Source organism: Elgaria multicarinata, chromosome 6, assembly GCF_023053635.1.
Source record: "Elgaria multicarinata webbii isolate HBS135686 ecotype San Diego chromosome 6, rElgMul1.1.pri, whole genome shotgun sequence".
NCBI classification, from domain to species: Eukaryota; Metazoa; Chordata; class Lepidosauria; order Squamata; family Anguidae; genus Elgaria; species Elgaria multicarinata.
Window position 1 is genome coordinate 57,137,970 of NC_086176.1, and position 23,306 is coordinate 57,161,275.

At 41.4% G+C, this 23,306-nt stretch overlaps 1 protein-coding gene across 1 annotated transcript in view; it reads right to left on the reverse strand.

The window, feature by feature from the left end:
• SPTLC1 (serine palmitoyltransferase long chain base subunit 1) overlaps positions 1 to 22,134 on the reverse strand; it is a 38,181-nt gene extending 16,047 nt beyond the window's left edge. The window contains exons 1-8 of the mRNA XM_063129452.1: positions 22,017 to 22,134; positions 19,072 to 19,179; positions 15,342 to 15,436; positions 10,081 to 10,174; positions 8,953 to 9,025; positions 5,454 to 5,586; positions 1,172 to 1,301; positions 247 to 336 (exon numbers count right to left, since the gene is read on the reverse strand). Coding sequence (XP_062985522.1) covers positions 247 to 336; positions 1,172 to 1,301; positions 5,454 to 5,586; positions 8,953 to 9,025; positions 10,081 to 10,174; positions 15,342 to 15,436; positions 19,072 to 19,179; positions 22,017 to 22,082 — 789 coding nt within the window. The 5' untranslated portion in view covers positions 22,083 to 22,134. The remainder of the gene's footprint in view (positions 1 to 246; positions 337 to 1,171; positions 1,302 to 5,453; positions 5,587 to 8,952; positions 9,026 to 10,080; positions 10,175 to 15,341; positions 15,437 to 19,071; positions 19,180 to 22,016) is intronic.
• Positions 22,135 to 23,306: the final 1,172 nt, after the last annotated feature.

Here is a 23,306-nt window from a genome sequence, read left to right on the forward strand (position 1 = left end):
AGCCCGATTCATAAATGAGCATTTCTGCTCATATCGGGGCTTCCTCTAGGAAGTGTTAAACGGAATCAGCAGGACTCACCATTTGCGCAACAGAACTGGTGGGACCCAACACTTGTGCAATGGAATTGAAGGGGACAACAAAATTGACCGGGGGCATTGGATACTGCCCCTAGAATTCTTCCATTTTCAATTCACAGCATGTATAAGCCTCGTAGGGTATATATAGTTAAAACAAAACCTACTTACCAATTCCGGAAGAGGACAAATATCTCCAGCATTAATATACAAACCCTCTACCACAATGAACTTTCGGGTTACACGAGCTTTACGAGGATTCTGCAGAGAAACAAATTAGTATGACTATGTCGTTTGAAGAGCAACTTGTTTACGTTGCCATCAAAAGCTGATAGTGCTGAGAACAAGGTCTCAGGTTCACCCAACCGCAGGTCAATTGTATCAAACAAGTTTTAAATAAGATAGTTTGAGTCTTAAACATTCTTTAAACCACTCTCTCCACAGCTTCTTCAAACGCTTACTACGGTTTTCACCTAGCCTTTTAACCAAAGGCTGATGTCTTAAGAATGGCAGAGGATGCTGTTAACTACCTCAATACAAATTTTGTCAACAAGGGTGCTGTACAAAAATGGCTTTAACTATTCTTCCGTGAAACAAAAGGTTGCATATTTTTACATTGACCCTGTTCAGACAACACACATTATAGCTTAGGGCATCATGTGACCCATTCCTAACCATAGTGGCTACATAGCTGCTGTTTACATGTGCTCGCTAACCATTTGCTGCAAAAGGGTTAACCGACTAACCATGGCTGTGTATGTTGTCTGAACAGGCCCATAGTATTGATATTGGTAATAATATGGCTTCGGGTTGTCATATTTTAACAATTTTTCAAAAAGACAGGAAGAAGCTGATGAACTGTATCAACAGTTCAATCTACAGATTTTCTTTTGTTTCTTAAGTTAACTCACTCCCCCATCCAAACATTACAGTCATAGTAAATGCAACACAGCAGCCAAATCTTACTTCAAATGTTATACAATGTTCAGTTCCATAATGGCTTAGCAAAGAAATAATGAGCAATAAAACAATTCAAATATTCTACCTAGTTAAAAATACATCCTACTATACACCAATTTCTTCAAAGGAACAGTACCTTTTGATCTTCAATCTCTTGTTCTTTTAGTAGATGTTCAAGGTCAGCCATATCATTATGTTTAAAAAACTGAATGTTACTTCTGGATGCCTGTAAACCTTTCTGGATAGCAAAGCAGGCTGCTTCATCACTGTAAATACATAGAGTTCTGTCAGTACACTCTTAGCTGAAGATGCCTTTTCAAGGCTGATCTCTTTCCATAATGTTCCTTAATAAACAGTTGCTTTATACAATAACTTTTTGTCCATACTTGCAGCCCCAACTGTTCCCAGCTACACACACATACTCAGTAAGTCTGCATTTGGATGCAACAAGAAACTCAAGTTTAGTGTTATGTGAACAAGTCTCGAGCTTCTGTGATATCCCCTCTGAAGGAGCCACAATGAGATTCAAAGTTTTCACTTCAGTTTCTGATTAACCATATTTTATCACTATATCCAAATCCTAAACTGTAGTTACTTTTAACTATGGTATATTGAAACAAGCCAGCTTCATAAGCTAAAGTTTGAAGCTGGCTTATTTCAGTAAACCATAGTTAACACCAACCACAGCGTGTCCAGGTTCAGATGTAATCCTAAACTGCAGTTAGTTAAAAATGAAAAGGAGAGCTTCCAGTCTTCTTTGCAAAATCATGGAAGACGGGTGAGGTGCTGGACGACTGGAGGAGGGTTAACGTTGTCCCTATCTTCAAAAAGGGCAAAAAGGAGGAACCTGGGAACTACAGATCAGTCAGTCTGACATCCATCCCTCGGAAAATTCTGGAGCAGATTATAAAGAAGTCAATCTGTAAACACCTTGAAATCAATGCGGTGATCACTAGAAGCCAACATGGATTTGTCAAGAACAAGTCCTGTCAGACAAATTTGATCTCATTTTTTGATAAGGTAACCTCCCTTGTAGACCGTGGGAATGCTGTGGACGTCATATATCTTGACTTCAGCAAAGCTTTTGACAAAGTACCACATGACATTCTGATTAACAAACTAGCTAAAAGTGGGCTAGATGGAACAACTGTTAGGTGGATTCACAGTTGGCTACAGAATCAGACTCAAAGAGTACTTATCAATGGAACCTTCTCAAACTGGGGAGAGGCAACGAGTGGGGTGCCGCAGGGCTCAGTCCTGGGCCCAGTGCTCTTCAACATTTTTATTAATGATTTGGACAAGGAGGTGCAGGGAACGCTTATCAATTTTGCAGATGACACAAAATTGGGTGGCATAGCTAATACCCTGGATGACCGAAACAAACTTCAAAGTGATCTTGATAGGCTGGAGTGCTGGGCTGAAAACAACAGAATGAAATTTAATAGGGATAAATGCCAAGTTCTACATTTAGGGAATAGAAACCAAAGGCACAGTTACAAGATGGGGGATACTTGGCTCAGCAATACTACAAATGAGAAGGATCTTGGAATTGTTGTAGATTGCAAGCTGAATATGAGCCAACAGTGCGATATGGCTGCAAGAAAGGCAAATGCTATTTTGGGTTGCATTAATAGAAGTATAGCTTCCAAATCACGTGAGGTACTGGTTCCTCTCTATTCGGCCCTGGTTAGGCCTCATCTAGAGTATTGCGTCCAGTTCTGGGCTCCACAATTCAAGAAGGACGCAGACAAACTGGAGCGTGTTCAGAGGAGGGCAACCAGGATGATCAGGTGTCTGGAAACATAGCCCTATGAAGAGAGACTAAAAGAACTGGGCATGTTTAGCCTGGAGAAGAGAAGATTGAGGGGAGACATGATAGCACTCTTCAAATACTTAAAAGGTTGTCACACAGAGGAGGGCCAGGATCTCTTCTTGACCCTCCCAGAGTGCAGGACACGGAATAACGGGCTCAAGTTAAAGGAAGTCAGATTCCAGCTGGACATCAGGAAAAACTTCCTGACTGTTAGAGCAGTGCGACAATGGAATCAGCTACCTAGGGAGGTTGTGGGGTCTCCCACACTAGAGGCCTTCAAGAGGCAGCTGGACAACCATCTGTCAGGTATGCTATAGGGTGGATTCCTGCATTGAGCAGAGGGTTGGACTCGATGGCCTTGTAGGCCCCTTCCAACTCTGCTATTCTACAATTCTATGATTCTTGTGGCATCACTGGAGAAGGGATGGGAAGAGTGTGCATGAGCCTGAGCCTTATTCATGTAAAGTGAAACCAGTCTGGAGACAAACTCAGGACAGAAAGAACATTTATTAAGCTCTATGCGTTTTAGAGCGAATACATCCTTCTCCAGGAGCTGTTCTATGTTCCTTTTTAATTTCCTTATCTCCAAGAGCAACAGTATTTCCTTCTTTTTTCGAGTGCTAGTGAACGCTGTTTCTTGAGCTTTTGTGACTCATAACCAGAAGGTATTTTAATAATTGTTTCTTGAATAAAAAACAATTATTAAATAAGATTTTATTTCATGTGCCCATTTTATACCCATTTTTGATCTTTTAATTGTAGTTGTAAACTTAATGCCTACTTTGATAATGCTTTAATTTGTCACTTCAGTTTCTGCATTTTTTGTTTGCCCCCCGATTTTGGGTTGTTTCTTTAGAAAGGCAAACTAGAGAAATGCGGTATTTAAGTAAGGATTAATTCACACGGATCAATAAATTCTTACTATTGCATCACTCAGCGCTTAGGTTACATGGACCAAGAAGAAAATAAAAAATAAAAACACTACTTAGGCTGCAACCCTGTGCACACTTACCTGGGTGTTAAGTCTCATTGAACTAAATACTTCCGAGTAGTCATATATAGGATTGCAGTTAATATCAACTAGCCCAGAACAAGCATAAGCAGCTCAGCCAGAATGATGAAGGCAATTCTTGTGTCTGACATTAACTGAATTCATTTTAACCACTCTTGTCAACTGCATCTCTAGGCCTGGCTGAAACCTATGGGGATACTGACTAAGCGTTTCAACAGCTGTTACTAATTTTTAAAAGAGTTTATTTTGAAGCAGCAATGGATCATTAAAAGCAAGTAGTCATTTTAAAAGCATTTCATAAGTGATTAAAACTGTACTTTATCCAGCCTTTAAAATGGCATCAAGACACAGCTTTGAAAGTGACAAGATCAAATAAGCAATCTTAAGTAATGCCTAATTTAAATCAGTTCTAAAAAAAATGTGTGACAATCCTCCTAATAGTTGGAGTTCCATCCATACCTTTCTCCTATGGCAAGATCTATTAGGGCACTTTTACAAAGTTGAATACATCCAACTCTCTCATTTAACCATAAAACTGGTTTTTAAACCAAGATGGAGTTCTTAGAATACATGTTTACAGAATCCTAAGAGGTGGTTCACATGTACAGGCAGAAACTCTTTTCTGTGATAACTGGGTTGTTCACAGATGTTGCCAGTAGCTGCTGACAACAATTCCTGAGATTGCAGTTACTGGAAAGTGCTACCACAACTGAGGAAGTTGTTCCAACGAGATGCCTCATGGTTCAGTCCAGCTTATATGCCCATTTCTCCTTTTCGGCATAAAGGTAGTTGAAAAAGACAGTGTTTGCTTCAGTGTGTATGCTGGTCATAACTGTACTCTTGCCCACGTTGGAAATCAATTCCCTGAAGGCTCGACCTAAGCTCTAACTTGCACTTCTTTTGTGAATGCTCCAAGACTATTTTGTCTGAACCGGCTTTGAGTAGAAGTAGTCAAACAAAGAAGACATTGTCCTAGTTTCAGATAATCATGGGAGGAAAGAAGCCATTGTGGCTTCTGACCCTACTTCTACATGTGTCATTCATGTGCCCATCATTTACATAATTACCCATGCTGCAGCACAGGTTGGCGTTTCATCCAAACCCAGTGCATGGCTCGGCACGGGTGGCTTTGTATCCACCTTATAATCCATGTCTTGCAGTAGGGGTTATAGGTGGATACAAAGCCACCATGCCATGTGGCAGGTTTGGATGACATGCCAACCCACATTCCAGCACGGGTAATAATATAAATGACAGGCACGTGCACAGCATGCACAGGGACCCGGGGGGGGGGGGGAAGGGGGGGGAGAAGCCATGATGGCTTTTCTTCCTGCAATTGTCCAAACACTGCTTTAGTTTTACAGAAACTTATTTTCTTGGGACTGGTGTGTGTGTTTCATGTTCTTGGACGGCAAGAGGGATATAGATGTAACAAATAAGATTATTATTGTTTGTGAAACAGAGCAGATAGAGTAAGTTAATTTTTCTATACAGTACTTCAACCTTTCAAACAGTAGCATAAATACCACCAAGGTTCTCCAGAACCCTCTCTAGAAAGTTCTCTGTAATATCACAAACATGAAGATTACATACACAAACACAATGTCTCCTCGTTTTGAATAGGCAGGAATGGCACTGGCAATTGTAGCAAATCCATAGGAATATAAAATGGATTCCTCAGTCCTCATAAATCTGGCAAGTCGTTCCTCCAATTCCAAATGTACATCTGTTTGAGAACAGTTCATAAATGTATAAATAGAAAGCTTGTTTTAAAAGAATCACAAGTACTCAAGGTCATTAACACCACAAAAATCCATTCAACTTGAACACTGGAATTGTGAAACTATCATAGCACCGCATTTTTCTAGAGAATGTTTTAAAAAGGGGCCAAGTAATAACTGATATCCTATCATTTTACCAGGCACAAAATAACCCACTTCAGTGTTGGGCTGCATTACCTTAAAAGGGCACTAATATTTTTGGAGTGATTCAGCCATACTGATATACCTATCAGAAATATTCGAGAAAAAGATTACTAAAACTTGAATGCGGCTGGGAAACTAATATTAGTTCAGAAGCGAAGGGTAATTTTATTGGTTTGATATTATCACAGTGCACTCCAAGTGCAATTCCCTAAGGAGGCTAAAAGCTAGATTAACCAACGAAACAAGCAGTGGAGTTAAATCTCTTCTCCAGACTCTTATTCCTAGCTCATATTTCCCCCAACAATTCAGGTGTTTTTCCCCCCACATTCACACACCTGTCCTTTCCTACCCTTCCCTAACTTCCCTTATTCTGCTGAACTTCTCTTTCAGAAAAAGACATTAACATTAAGTCTTAAATACTAAATAGTAATTCACAGATCCCCCAATAAATACTAGTTGCCATTCTAAAATTTAATTTCAACCATGGTGGGAAAATGTGGATTAACATTAGCCCTATTTTGAAATAAAGGACTCAATCCAGTAGAGCACAGGTACGCTGCCTGCACACAGAGGAGTTCCACTGAGCTCATCGTTCTCTTTCCTGCGCCCCTCCTCGTCCCGCCACCCAACATAGCAAACTCAGGTAGTGCAGCTGAGTACTGCAGGGAATGGAAGGTCTGTGCATTCAATCCAACACTCCTTTAAGCACAGGGGACAGGGGGCATTGTGCTATAGAACTCTTCCACATGTGGCCACTGTACCCAAAAGACTGAGCCTGTACTTTTCTTGGCATCTAAACTGTTTCTTGTACTTACTAATAAAGATCAACATTTTATTTATTTATTACATTTTTATGTAATAAAAACTTGTTTAGATATTTGAAATTTACAGTAAGCAACACTGTGTATATATTTCATAATGGTAACAAGGACTGCTACAGTTTCTCCAGCTCACATTTTCTCATCCACTTAAATCTTCAAAATAAACATATAGCCTTTGTGTTTAGACCCAATTTGGATTACCAACATTCCTACGAGAATTTGTTATTCAATTCAAAGAACAAATGTGAGGAAATGCTTAGATCTTACACATCAGATATTCCTACGCACTTTAGATACTAGTCTATAACACAAAAGTATAGCAGAAACTGAGAAGATAGGACATATTTTTTGAAAAGCAGTTGATTGTTCACCATAGTAAGAAATCATTTGCCCATACAGAGACCATGTGGCTTTAAAGTCAGATATCTAGGTATGGTTCCAGTCAAAACAATTATATGGTCAGAGACAGAATTTTACCAAAATACTATCTTCCAAAAAAAGGAAGGCAGAGGGTTTTACTACCATCCAACAGTTAAGAAAAAAAGGGGGTGGTGGTATTTTGCTTAACTATTAAAGCACAAGACAAAAATGCCACTGATAATATAAATAGTTTGCCTTGTGAAACCCAAATACCTCAATAGCCCCATGAAAACCATTTTTAATCTTCTGGGGAAAATACCAGCACGTCTACCACTTCCAAAAATCAGGCCATAGGGAAGATAAAGCAAATGTTTAAGTTCACTGTATTGCTGTCTATATAGTGCTCTGTGGAGACAGAAGAGGAATGCGAAACACCATCACATCCTATGATTAAACACAGACATGGTAGTTTCATAGCAGGATTTGTATTACAAAAACCCTCTGCTTCAGGCCTGCATTCAAACCTCTTGATTACCACACAGACATAGTATGTCGCCAATATCTGTATTATGGTGTTCGTAAAGGAGTTAAAGGGTTTCATCCAGAAATCAGACTGCCCTCTCGTGGCCACTTTGAAAGCAACAGCTCAATCTTTGTGACATATTTCAATCTTTACTTCAGCTCAGCCAATTCTTCCCATATGATATTTTCATAGCCATGTAAGCAAATCATGGGAGGGTGAGAATGGGGACTGAATCCTTAGTAATATTTCTGGAACAAACTCGAGACATTACTCAGCAAGGACACCATCTATTCTACTCATGCTAATGTCAAAATACTACAACCTAAACACATTCCACAAGTTAAGAAAAACATCTGAATTTCCTTGAGAATATTTAACTCAACTGGATACACGATCTTTCCGTTCACCCTCAGTTCCATTTTCTTCTCATCTCTGTTGTCTCACCTGTGTCAAACTTAAGATATTAACCTTCTTGGGGCATAGACACTTTCTTCTTGCTGCTCTAAAGTAGAGGTGGGCATCCTGCAGCCCACTGCCTAGGTTTATGCAGCCACAGATCCCTTCCCACCAATCAGCTGAGCAGTGGGGAAGGGGGTAGAGCCTTCCTGCTTAGCACATAGCTGAGCAGTGAAGTCAAGGGGCGTGGCTCCAGCCTCCTTTTCCCCTGCTGACAGCTGTTTCCAAATCAGCTAAGCAATGATTGAGGGATGAAAATGAATGATGAAAATTGCCCTCCCCCATCATCATCATCAATTGCATTTCTATACTGCCCAATACCCAAAGCTCTCTGGGAAGTTTACAACAATTCATAAGACAATAAAATACAGCATTTAAAATAAAGTGTAAAATACAGCATAAAAATGTAAATATACAAAATTTAAAACAATCCAGACAGCTAAAAACAGGGGTTTTTTTAGTTGTCTAAATTGCAGGAAGGGAAGTTTTAAGCCCCCTCCCTCCACACTGGTCAGCAGGGGAAAAGGAGGCTGGAGCCACATCCCTTGTCTTCACTACTCAGCTATGTAAATGAATGGATACAGTGAGAGGAACGTGCATATGGATGAATGGGGGTTGAGATGTGTATGACTACATACACACATCCTGTTCCACACCTCCACACCTCCTACCGTATGTGATCATCATGACTCCACTCTCTTTCTCTTAAGATCACCACCATCCCACACAGTTTCTACTCCCAACATTCTTGAGAAACCGTGTGAGGTGGAAATGATCTTGAGGGAAAGAGTGTGAGATGGCTTTGGCCACACCCACTGCCAATCCGGGAGGTTTCCTGCTCTAAAGTGTCATGCACATTGATAGTGGCATATGAAACAACCTGCTTGGGTACCAATTCAACCGAATTAGGACGATTTCAGCATGGCTGCCCATTCCTTCACACGACATTAAAATTAAATTAGATTTGAATGCTTTTAATACTGAACTGAAATATGTGCTATACTTACCAAAGGTTCCATAAAACCCTCTAGGGCCACAAGTGCCAACACCATATTTTGCCAGAGATGCCTGAGCTGCAGTCTTTAAAGAAGCATAACAGGAAAAGCCATGTTAAATGCAATTCTACAGTAGAAATGAAGTCATTACTAGACCGTTCAGCACTATTATATTGCAACTTCCATATTAGAGCTAGTACAGATGCAACACAGCTGTCCTATATACAAGGATCCTGAGAATGTCTGAAGACATTGGACACAGCTGATATCTCAGAATCTAAGGAGGTCTGGCTTCAGTGCCTAAAGGTATGATTGCCTGGGAACTACGTATACACTGCTATAAGCAGGATACAAACAAGGGTAATATGAAAACAGGACCGTATCATGGTTTGGATTAAATCGGTGTCTCCTGGTTACAGGAAACTATGGTTTAAAGCAACCTACCGTATTTCTTCGATTGTAAGACGCCATCGATTGTAAGGCGCACGCTAATTTCAGTACCACCAACAGGGAAAAAAAACACCCTAAGACACGCCTGCGATTCTAAGACGCACCCCATTTTTAGAGATGTTTATATGGGGAAAAAAGTGCGTCTTAGAATCGAAGAAATAGGTAATTTCAAAAACCCTCTGTAGGAGATCAGCCCCGACATCTGGCCAAAGCAATTGTGTCTTGTCCATAGACCTGCAGCTAGGTAGGAATAAAGAGGTGGCGCCATCTGGTCCTGGCCCTGCCACTACCAGCATGTAGCCCCTCACAAATTATCCTTGAGGAAACACTGCCCTAGCAAAAAAAGAAAAAAGGGGGGCTCCCACCCTGGTTTAAAATAACCACAGCAGACATGTTGATTGTAGCATACAAGGAAGAGACAGGCATAGCACTCATTCCTGGCTTAATAAAGAATGGTTACATCTGAACCAATCCTTCGACACAATACCTACATTTTATTTATTTATTTATTTATTACATTTCTATACCGCCCAATAGCTGGAGCTCTCTGGGCGGTTCACAAAAATTAAGAACATTCAAAGTATAAAACAACAGTATAAAACCATAATATAAAATACAATATAAAAGCTCAACCAGATAAAAACGGCAGTAATGCAAAATTACAAATTTTAGCAGCTATGGAGCACTTACCTTAACCCTTTCATTATCCAAAAGCCCAAGAAAGTTAAAGGATGCGAAGTTTATACATCCCTTGCCATTCACGATAATTTTATGAGTTGGAGGCCTTAAAATATAAAAACATAACATTGTTTTGCTTAGTAATTGTCATCATAAGTTTGTTTCAGACATAACCTACAGGTTTGGAAGAACTCTGTTCAATTCTTCATGGCTTTGGCGTCACACACACACGTAAAGCAATGGTAGAACTGGAAAATCTGGCTACTTAACTATGGATGGTAAAAGATAATAGGGGCCTAATTAAAGGCATTTTTCAATTAAAAGGGAGCTGGTGGATATTCCTACTTGGATGATCAATTCAGAAGATGGTGCTGGGGGATTATTGCTTTGTTCTGTCATAATTCTGTCACGGGATCCCATAGGGCTCAATTTTATCCCCCAGGGTTCAGTTTTATCCCCATGCCATTTAACATCTAGATGAAATGGCTGGTGAAGGTTATCCAGGGGTGCCCTTAATATGCTGACACCCAGAGTTACCTTTCCTTTTCATCTAACCCTGGTAATGTGGTAGATGTCCTGAATCGGTGCCTGAACAGGGTAATGGACTGGATGAGGGCCAACAAACTGTTAGCAAGTGGTTCATCTGCCACATTGAGTGGGGGTCATCCTGCCCTGAAGAGGGTTGCATTCCCCCTGAAAGATCAGGCATGCACCTTGGAGGTGCTCCTGGATCTATCACTGTCATAGTTCAATATAGAGCTGCTAGGTTACTATCTAGGACAGGCTGATTTGATCGTGTTATGCCAATGCTTAAGGGAGTGTTGAATTAGAAATTGCAAATAGATCTTGTTATGGAAAGATACTGCATGCCAGGTATCAGGGGAAACTCAGTATAATTTGTTGGTGGAGGCAGGGGATCCTATTTGTAAACCTCTTCTTAGGTTGTATTTCGGTACTTCATCAGTTGTGGAACACAGTAGATTTCAAAGTCCCAGAAATAAGCTACCCACTATAAATGGCAAGGATATTACACAAAGGAAGACATATCTAATGCAAAATCCTTTAGAAAAGGCCAGGAGTTTTAGATCTCAAGCACTCGGGTGTGATCCAAACTTTCAAACTTCACTCTGTAGTGGACCAGTGCTGGGTCCTGGTGCTCCAGGTGCTTTTCAGTGTGTTTCGCAAACACACACACCTTTTTCTATCTAATTATCCAACTATTGATTTTTATTTTGGTGTAAAGTCTCATCATTTAGTTAAGGTTATTTGTCTGCATTTGTTATTAGTAGTAGTACTAGGCTGAATCCTGTCTCCTGTTTTTAGGAACTTTCTCTCTCCTTGTGAAAGAGGCATTGTTTTTTCTGCCTCTTTCGCAGGGAGGGGGGAAATACTTTTGTAAGCCGCCATGAGAGCCTTTTTTGGCTGAATGGCGGCATAAAAATGCTTAAATAAATAAATAAATAAATTTGGAGAATTTTCTTGAGTAGAGGGCATGGGTTTCAACATACCTTTTGTTAAGTGTATACCATTTTTAAGTGTTACCAAAACTGTACTTAGACAATGGGATCCCCCACCACCAATGTTCTCTTCCCCACTGTGGTCCCAAGCCACCCCTTCATTCCAGCCAGTTTTGAGTCTCAGGGGACCTTCTAGAACAGAATGGGACAGGGTGCAATTGTGTGTGTGTGGGGGGGGGGGGAATCAGTGGACATAGACAGGGCTACGATTTGCATCCACTCATGCAAAGGCATCTCTGACTGCTAGCATAAGATCACAATCCAAAACAACTGAAGTCAATGGTCTTAAGTGTGCTTAATTCAGTGTTGGATTGTGGTCACAGGCCTAATATACATCAAGCATGATATTGCGATATGAAAGTGATATATAAGAGGCAGGAGCCACAGAACTGCTTTATTGGAGTGCAGACAACGGTTGGGGCCCATCAACTCATACCATATACCACTTTTATAGTGCTATATCCTGCTTGGTGTGGCTCCTGCCTTTTATATGCCACTTTCATAGTGCAATATCCTGCTTGGTGTAGATTAGGCCATAGTATGCCAATATTTAATAATTAGAAAAGAAATGTCTAATTGTCAAACACACAACTGAAATTTCCAACATTGAATTAATGCACAAGGTTATACTGGTGCATCCATTTGATGGCACATCTAAAACCTTCATTCTGAATTTAACATACATTTGACACTTACGATACTGGAATTAATCTACTCTACTGACCCTTACTATTTTCCAACAGGCTACAGGTGGATCACATGGCAAGTCCCCTTTTTGCTATTCAATGCTGGCCTGAAAAACCTTATTTTGAAGGGCAGTAATTTCAACATGTCACAACTAGAATGCCCCGATTTACATCCAGTGCAAAATAACTGATTACTGGGAACATAATACTTTTCTCTGCAGGTAAAACAAGAAGCTTCCAAGAACATATTCCTAAAAATCTGAATAGCTATATCCAACTGCAGGACCAGATAACCATTGGAACTCATGGTGAGATAACAGCCAGAAAACTTTTCAAAGGATGTGTGTATACGCACAGCCACATTAGGCCACCGGAAAGCTATCATACAAGCTGATGGAAAATATTTTATGGCGTGGGAGGAGCTGCCATGTACTATAGCTAATGTTCCTCAGCACCAAAATGCTATGTCTTAGTTGCTGCCACTTCAGATTCCAGCACAGTACATGTGAAGTTAGGATTTTTTTATTTATTTGCTTCAACACAGATCATTTGACACTTACAACAATACTCATCTGTTATTGATACCTATTCATCTAGTCTTAAAAAATCCCTTTGGAGCTCTTCACAATCTGCTTAGATTTTCATCATACTGAATAATTTTGCATGATTTGCAAACTTGGCTACCTCACTATTCACCACCAACTCATGTATGAAAGCTAAGTAGCACTAATCTCAAGAGATCTTTGGAAGACTCCATGGCCAGATCTACCGTATTTCTTTGATTGTAAGATGCCATCGATTCTAAGGCGCACACTAATTTCAGTACCACCAACAGAAAAAAAAAGCTTTGATTCTAAGAAAAAATAAATTTCTTAGAATATCTTTTATGAGTAGAATTTCTTAGAAATTTCTTAGAATACCTTAGAATTTCTTAGAAAGAGCTGGGTTTTGGTGCCACTGGGCTGGGAGGGGCTTAAGAGTAAGCAAAAAACCAGGCGCTTACCCTCCCAGCTCCTCTTCACTAGCACGGCTGCTGCAGGAGCTTTCTCTTTTGGCAGCCTACCTGTACGAGGAGGAGAGTCAACTGGAGCTTCGGCGTGAGAGCAGCTTCGGCGGAGCAGCGCTTCTTCAACCTCTGGCCACAGGTTTTTCGGGACACTTTGGCCCAGCATCCACGGGCATGAGGAGCATTATCCTGCCCTCCAGCGGACCAGGGAGCCGGGGACGACTTCCAGGCCCCACTCAGGCTGCTCACATCCCGGCCAACAGCGCAGGACCCACCAGAGCTGCGTGGACGCGCCCGCTGGGTACAACCCAGCCGGGCATCTTCCCAGCGTGGTGGCCAGGGGGCCCCACCCAGTGCCCGGTGCTTTGGGGGGGGAGCCCCCTGACCATTGGAGCCACGCGTCTTCCGGGCGCGGATGATGACGGCCGCCTGGAGCCATGCAGGGTGCACTGTAGGCCCCAATTGGGCCGCACGCCTCCTGGTCAGTGTCGCGAGACCCACCAAGGCTGCGTGGGCGTGCTCATCGGTGCCTAGCCTAGCGCCTTCCTGGAGCGTGATAACGGTGGCTCCACACTTGCAAAGCAATCTGGTAAAGCCAACATCTTGGGGCAGCCTGTTATGCCTGGCCACAGCAGGTTCTCTGGGAGAGGATAGGCTGCGATTCTAAGACGCCATCGATTCTAAGACGCATCCCGTTTTTAGAGATGTTCATATGGGGAAAAAAGTGTGTCTTAGAATCGAAGAAATACGGTACACCAAGTAGGACAAAACACTTTGAAAATGTTTTGAAAACTGTATACGGAGTGTCTCATGAGCCCCAACAGTTGTCAAAACTGTTTTAAAGCAATAGTGTAGATCCTGCCCAACACTTGCTTTCCCACATTATGAGATTTGCCCACTCTATTCTCTTCCTATTATTTGACTAATTAATGATCCATAAGAGGACTCTTCTTCTTAGCCTATGACTGAAAACTAAAGCTAATTCAACATCGCCACTCATTATTAACCCATACAAGCACAGTGAATTCCTCAACATAACATAGGTAATTTTGTTCCACATCATTTACCTTGCTGCCACTAAGCAGTGAGTCACTCACTAACTTCATTTGATATGATTTATATACTGCTTGTAAGAATTTATAACTTGGCTAAGAGTTAAATGCATCTCACCTATGCGTGACATTTTCACATATTAAGAGGTGCTTCATGTTCTGCTAGAGCAAGGTAAGTTACACTTTATGATATTCATAAAGAAAAAAAGATTGTACAATTCCTGTGTAATTGTGTGCATCATGTTCGCATACTGCGTTAACAACATGTACCACAATAATTGCAAATAGTATTACTCAAGTGTCCTTGTAGAAGATATTAACAATTCATTCAACCACAGGACAAACATCAAAAGCTTAGGAACTGATTAACAGGAGAGGCCAATGCCAGGAAATAAGAATACCACAAAGAGCCTTCTACTTCAGTGGTAACTCCCAACAGAGAGATAAATTGATTGACTTTCTATATAACTCAAAAGATGTTCAGAACCACACCAAATTAGTCACTTTGTCTTACTGATCAAAGTTCTGTGCTTCTTTATTGATAAATAACAAGCAATTCTATGAGACAGAATACAGCAAACTTTCATGGCTAAGTATTAGTTAGAAGTGCCTTATTTTGGTACTCATTAACACCTTCAAAGGATTTGTTTCTTAATCACCAAAATCTCCTCAGATGAATTAGCTGAAATCTGAAGACACAGTTGTCCTTAATCAACTTTCTGAACAATTATCAACTATCAGTTAATTTAGCAGTTTGGCACAAACATGTCAAATATCTTTGTGACTACTTCAAGTATTTCAGAACTCAACTGAATGCCCAAATTTCAACCCATGCTGTAACACGGCCTTCAAAGTCTGCAAAATAACAAATCATAATGATCCTTGAAAGTGATCAAGGTTGCAATCCTAAGCACTTACTAGAAAGCCAGTGCCTCGGAAAACAATTAGAGTGACCTTCACGTAAGAATGTAAAGGATTGGGATGTTAGGTCAAACATGAAATTCCTTCATACCCTGAAACAACATTGTAGTTGAGAGCCGGATGGTCTTTTGGTACAGGAGGAACAAGAGGTTCTGGCTGCCATTCTTCAATCAATTCTTCCTTTTCCTAAAACAATCAGAAGCCAAAATATTGATCTTTATTAACTTTACTGTGAGAACTGATGACGATTGTTTGATCTAAGTAGATGGCAACATTTATAAATGTATTTGGTAAATGAAAGGGATACACAAGTTAAGAGGTTACCTGGGTAGATAAATCAAGTTTATTTAAACCATCAAGGGAGAGAAAACTTTAAAACATTCATTTATATAGAGTCTCTCATTTTGTAATGCACATATTACAAATATTAACTAGTTGCTATAGTAATTACAACATATTGGTTTGCACAAGAGCCTTTACATTACCTAGGAGCATATTACAAAATATTTGATTATGAAGCAAATGCATCTCTTTCCCAACAGACTTACAACTGTTTATAAAGACTTGGGGTGGTTGTGAAGTTAATGGATTTCTCCTTACAGGGGCACTAAGCATGATCATTCAATTGAGGCTGCCACAAATTTTAACATGTTATCACAGTTCTGTCTCCCAGTGAAAACTTCATTTTAACTTAACAATACATCATATACATGATATACATGGTCACTTTCTAACTTGGGCAATATTGTTTTAATATCGTTTTAAAAATTGAATTAATGGACAAAGAGAAAAAATACACAAGCTTGGAAGAAACTCAAGATGTGTTCTAACAACACAGAGAAGGGCTTTCTCTGCTGTGGCACCCCGGCTGTGGAATGAACTCCCTAAGGAGGTTCGCTTGGCACCTACGTTATATGCTTTTAGATGCCAGGTGAAGACCTTTTTATTGTCTCAGCATTTTAACAGTCTATAAATAAATTTTAATTTGGTGTTTTAAATTTGTAATTTTGCATTGCTGCTGTTTTTATCTAGTTGAGCTTTTATATTTATTTTATATTATGGTTTTATACTGTTGTTTTATACTTTGTTTTTAATTTTTGTGAACCGCCCAGAGAGCTCCGGCTATTGGGCAGTATAGAAATGTAATTAATAAATAAATAAAATAATAAACAAACACAACCAGCTATGAAAGCAGCAATGATTAATATTCTGTTTCTGTTGCAACCACAGCACAGATTATTCTTTAAAAACTCCATCTCACTTGTAAGCAAGTCATCACTACTACTCATTTCACAAAAGGAAAAGCAGAAGTGACAGCTACCAAGGCCGTAGAAAACAACACTCTCAAGGTTATAGTCCCTTCTACTTTGATACTTTCAAAACTAGAAGCGGTTTAGGTGATCAAGGAAAATAAATATAGCATTTATGGTGGATGTCCCTGGCGAACAGGAAGATGCCTAGCAGCCTGAAGGAAAGATTTCTTCATGAATTTCCTAATTACCTCCTAGAATTTATACCACAAGATGTGCTGACAGCAACTAGCTTAGTTTTTTTTTTTTAAAAAAAAAAAAAAGACTGGGCAAAATGCCCATCATTAGCTGTTATAGCACAGGTATGGGGAACATGTTCCTGGCCAGACGCTGCTGGACTACAAGTCCCATCAGACCTACCAGCATAGCTAATTGTGAGAGATGATGGGGGCAGCAACCCAACAACATAGGGAGGGACACATGTTCCCCTCACTGAGCTATGCCCTCAACCAAGGAATGCCAACCCCTACAATATAGTGAAGTTACTCCCCTCCCAAAGCTTTCTGTAGGCTGTATCTGCTTCAGAAGGCTGGTGATCTTGTTGTTTGTTATATCGATATTTATGTTCTTTTAACAAGAACATAGGAGGCTGCCTTATACTAAGCAGACGATTGGCCCATTTAATCTAGTATTGTCAACACCAACTGGCAGCAGCTCTTCAGGGTTTCAAGCAGGAATTTTTCCAGCCCTACCTGGAGATGCTGGGGGTGGAACCAGGGCCCTTCTGCATGCAAACCATGTGCTCTACCACTGGGCTATGCCCCTTCTGTAACTGCTTAAGTTTTGAATGTATTGTTTGTTGGTTCTATTTAGAGCTGTGCACAGACACACACACACACACCCAAATCGCTTTGTGGCCTGATCCAGAACTTCCGGATTGGGCCCGAACCGCTTCGGGTTGATCCGGCTCTGTCGCCATATGGACGGCGGTGCCAGGTAAGCCCCCCACCCCCTTACCTGCCTCCGTCGCGGTCCGTCACGGGCTTCAATTGAGGCCCCGGTTGAAGCCGGAAGAGAAGGCCACGATGAGGCAGGTAAGCCCCCGTCTGCCCTTACCTGGCTCCGCCGCACTGACTGCGGCGGCAGCGCCAGGTAAGCAAAACTCCCCACCACCCTCTTACCTGTGTCCGTTGCGGGCTTCAACAGAGGGCCACACCTCAAAGCGGAAGCAGGCCGAAGGAGGGAGGTAAGCCCCCCTCACCTGGCTCCACCGCCATTGCCACATGGACGGCAACGGTGGCGGAGGAGCCAGGTAAGCCCAACTCCCCCTCCCCCCCTTACCTGTGTCCGTTGCGGGCTTCAATTGGGGCCCCAGCTTGAAGCCGGGGCCTCAATTGAAGCCCTTGACGAACACAGGTAAGCCCCCCCCTCCCCCCTTACCTGGCTCCATCACCGGCACTGCACGGACTGCTCTGCCGCCGCCAGGTGAGTCTCCCTCCCCACCACTTACCTGCGTCCGGAGCTCCAGATCGAGGTGAACTGCTTCGCCTCGATCTACATCCCCCTGACCCGATACGTTGCCACCTTTGTCGGAGGCGAATCAGGCCGCTCCGCTATCGCTTCTCTGAAGCGAAGCGGAGCACAGCCCTAGTTTTATTGTAGCATAATGTGATTTACTTTTTGATTTTGTTAGCTGCCTTGAACATTGAAAAGGTCAGATAATTTTTTTTAATACTAATTAAAAAATTACCCTACTTTGTCATTAGTAACAGCTGTGAAGAAGCCAGTCATCAGAGTTGGTAAGGGGCAAGGCAGGGTGTTTTCCAGCCATACTGCCATTGTGTCATTATGGCAGTACTCCCATGGACAAATATTGCATGGCAAAATTATGTACCATGGAGAGCGCTTGCTTTAACTAAGCAATCCCTTTTCAGGATAACTTAGGGTTAGGTGCTTTATTAACATAAAGATTGTTCTAGAAGAGCTGTTTGGCTTGTAGGGTAGCTGTCCGTGGGGTGTGCTGCTGCTCTTTAAGGCTACAGAAACTATTCCTAAGCTGGCATTGAGAAAATAAAGCTGTTTGTAGCCTAGAATCATCCATTGCAGATTTAACATATTTTAAAACAAAAATGTTTTCCCCACTCCTAACTCACCAGTTTGAAAGAATAACCATTACAATAGAAATATTTATGGCACATGGAAACCAACAGTTTTTCATCCCCTGTAGCTTCTGTGAATATTGCAAATTGTTACACAGACTTGCATCCAAAGAAGGGTAAGGTGAGAGGGGGTGCTACATTCTCATCAGCATCTCTTAGATGCCAGTTGCAACTCCTTCCCCACCTTATGTACACAGGCATCTCTACAGCCAAGCTGCTAATATGAAATAATCCAACAAAGGCCATAACTGAGCACAGTGTGATGTTGTGGAGTCTCAATGAAAAGAATGGGAGTTCTATAGCCAATTATTATTAGTATGAAGCCCTTATATCATGCTTTACAGCCATCAAGTATATTGAGCATCTTTATTACAGCACTGATGTGTATGAAGATTGTTTTAAAATATCAAACCTTAGGTGTGAGGTCAGATCGTTCTTGAAGCTTGTATGTTTTGGAGAAAAGCAGTCTAATTATCCATAGGATCAGAATACCTTCCAGAATAAGATGGTAAGTTGGAGCCTAGAAATTAAACAAAAATATTGACTGGATATTAATAATTTCTCTAGGATTTTCATGGCTTTCAAATTGTATATTCAGCATTTCTGCTATCCATAGCTCAACTTGCAACGTGATTATTATGTCTGTGTAAGAATTACTTCTAGGATGCCCAGTATTGTCCAATTAAAGTTTCATGGGAGATACTGGAACGGTGCTGGATGTATTCTCATGCATTAAAGTGTTCTGAGGGTTTGAATTGAAAATTAAAATGCATATTATGGGAGCACCAACATGTGCCTGATGAACTAAAGAAGAAGGAACACTATTAGAATTCCATGTTCATGATAGCAGGCCTCTCCCAGGTGGTATGTCCACAGTGGAACAGGTATAGCTCAGAACGTAACTTCTATGCACTTGAATACCATTTTATGCCCAGAGTGTCTTCTATAATTACATTCGCTATTCCCCCATAGATGCTTCTCCAAAGTAGTTCCCTCCAGTTGTTTTGGACCACTTTCCTGCCAACTGGCCATACTGGTTGAGGGGAGCTGAAGTCTAAAACATGTTGAGGAAGACTGCTGTGACCAACATTATGGAGCCAAACTGTAGAATTGCATAAAGTCCATTGGTTCTCATGAAACTCAGGTCAACACCTATATTTTGAAGAAAAATGTCTCAGACAGCAGTATCTATGCTCATTTGGTTAAGCATTATGTTTATAATGCAAATTATGTGTTCATGTATCTATAATAGACTTATAATTTGGCACTCACCTAGTGGAAGAATAATAGCTTCTTGTCAAATTGTTTGCTCAACCAACCAAACTGCTCTAGGGCTCATAGTTATATGAAGGTTAGCAGAATATTTCATTTATTTGTAAGGTTTATCTAACAATCTGTATTAAAAAATGTACTTTCGAATTCCAGACTGTGCTATACTCTGGCTGAACCCTGCCAGCATTTTAAGAACAAGTTTAAGGCATAATCCTATGCATGTTTATACAGAAAAAAAGGCCCACATGCATGTTTAGACTGAGGCATGATGGCAGTTGTAGGTCTTTTTCTGTTTAAATAGGCATAGGATTGCATCTTTAAAGGATTAAACCAGAGGAATATCGGGATATTGCAGCTCATATTGGAATAGTGTAGTTCATATGGGCAGGATCTACTCTACTGCTTTAAAGCGCTTTATAACAGTTTTGACAACTATTGGGGCCCAGGACACACTCCATATATAGTTGTCAAAACTGCTATAAAGTGCTTTAAAGCAGTAGTGTAGATCCGGCCATGGACATGAGTCTGCCTTGTCCTGGATGTATCACTAACAGTGCAATAGTACACATATCTACTAAAAAAATAAGTCTCATTGTGTTCAATGGGGCTTACTCTCAAGTAAGTGTGTACAAGATTGCAGCGTATGTCAGCTCTGACTGGTAATGGCTTTCCAAGGTCTCTTTGGGGGCTATTGGGTGGGATCCCCAAGATCCTTTACTGGAAAGTCTTAGGGTTGAATTTAGAACATGGAACACAAGCCCTACTGCTGAGCTCCCCCACCCAATTCTCCCATCGCAGAAAACATTTTTTTTCACATTTCACTCTGAATTATATTTAGTAGAAACTGAGCAAAGATAATGGAGTTTTCAATTAATAAAAGCTTACTAATTGAAAACATTTTTATTCAGCCTTTATCCAAATGGATTCCAGGGTGGTTTACAACTTAAAAATAGAACACAAATAGAAAATGAACTAGCAGATAGATGTCAAGAATACCTAAGCAAACAAAAAAAGGATTTTAAAAACCTGACAAGCTCTTTGTCTGCAGAAAATAACTCCATGCTGCAGGACTGAGAGCAACATGGAGTTAGCAAAGGATTCTAGATGATGACAGTCTTAAATTCCCAAGAACCATCCTTATAGTTACAATCTTAATGTCTAAGCTTTCAGGAATTTTGATAAGAATCAAAAACTGCTTGCAGTGCGCCATCCCATATCCAACTTGACCCTCCCTTAGTGAGAAACTGCCAGTAATTCTTGAACAGCAGGAATCTACTGCCCAGTCATCTGCATGCATGCTCAACCATGTCCAAAAGAGAAGGCTTCCTTCTGAAAGGTTCATTAGACTGCACCCTAAACTGTTCTGTTCTAAGACCAATGTGGCCCAGATATATTTTGACTGGACATACATAGCTATGTCACTCTCAAAGTTTGGTTAAACATGGGCATGACATTTTCCTTCCCCTGAGTCAAAAAGGAAAGAAAAGTAGTTTTCTTGGAGTGGGAGAGTGAGATAACTTACACCTACCCTACCCAGAGGGTCATCATTTGTGGGTACAAATCCAAGAGATTTTAAAAAGTGGGAAAGGATCAAACATCTATTCTCGGTTATATCCAAAATGAAATTGCAAAAGAACAAAGCCTCCTCCTCAAGATGCACTTGTGGTGTGTATGCTTACAGGTGGGTGAATACACACACCTCGCACTAGCCAGACATCACGATTCCTTACAGTGGGTTGTATCCGGTTAGTCCTCCTTAGAGAAGACCCATTGAAATGAATAGGGGTTAGGTTAGACAAACCTTGGAATCAACCCCTCTATGCACAAGACCCACTCCAACTTCTATTACGCCCTTATAGGAGTCCGACCTCCTCCTCTTCCGTTCCTAGGATTCTCGCGCCTCAGACCTCGAACCAAAAGCGAGGAGGGGAGGCGGTGGTCACCTGCCCGTTTTTGCTTCCTTCCCCAACAACGCCTAAAAACTGCTTCTTCCGCCGCCTCCCCTCATTCATTTCAGGACAGACAGGCTACCCCCGAAACGCTGGCCTCCACATGCCCCACCGTCCGCGCCCGCCGCGCCCTCACCTCATAGAAAGCCTGGACCATCTCCACCAGCACCCACTGCTGCCCCATGCCCTCCGCTGCCGCCATCGCCCCGAGTTGCTTCCGGGTCCAGGCGTGCGCGGCTACGTCACTCTGCGTCCAAAGGAGGGGGGAAGGAAGTTGTGGCGCAGCACGGGAGGGCCTGCAAGGCGCACGCGCGCTCACACATACTTTCCCCACCTCCGAGCTACGCCATATCTGCCGCTTTGTTGGGCTTGCTCTTTTTAATAGCCAGGAGTGGGGTAGGGCCAGGTTAAGACTACAGTCTTAATTGCTGTTATTATTTTCTTTTTAAAAAAAATTCAACAGGGCCATAATGTTATGGGAAAGAGACTGCTTCCTCTCCAGCCATGCTCCCAACAAAAATGTTTCCCACCGCTATGAGGCTTTTGTGCATAAGAGCGCGCCAATTGGAGCTCCCCTCCCCTCCCCTCCCCTCCCCTCCCCACCAGGGTGCCTAATGTTATTTTTTTAAAACCCGACAAGGTTTGTAATGTCACATGTAGCATTGTGTCAGCTTTGGCCCTATTGTAAATCAGGCTCCAGTTCAAACAGGCACATCCTAGACATGAAATAGGCTGGGCGCTTATGCATAACCTGGGAAAAGGAAACGCGTCAAATAAATGCTAATTTATATTATGGCCAGAAATTCAGAATTAATTACTTTAGTTTTACATAGATATACAATACATCTCACCATGGTGGGTTAGACTGGAGCTAGTCTGCTGATAGGCAAGTTCAGGGCTCTGCTCTCCCTTCATATGGTTCTTCATCTTTAAACCAGACTTGGGTCCAGCCAGCTCTTCAAACAGGATTGTCCTATGAGAGAATATAGGACTGTCCTCTGCAAAGTAGGACACATGACACCCTAGTATGAATGGATTTGCTGGAGTAACATGCCTGCCATAAGGAAAGAGTAGGAAAGTGCATTGTTGGTGCTATATAAATAAATAATAATAATAGTGACATCTCAATTTCTACAGCTCCTACCATCCAGAGAAAGAAACATTAGTCTGTAATTGCTAGAATCATAGGCTTAACATACTAGGGTATGAGGAAGCAAGTTACGTTTACTCCAAACACCTAGCGTGTTTGGGTCTAATATTTTTACGTATCTGTTATGTAAAATAGAAAAAACACAAGTATTAATTTTAAAAGAGTCAATCATAAGAATGATTATGACTGCAACGTTGAGCATAGTGCCTATGAACTCAGTGGAGCTTACTTCTGCACAAGCTGTAGCAACTTGTGCAAACTGCCCAGAGAGCTTCG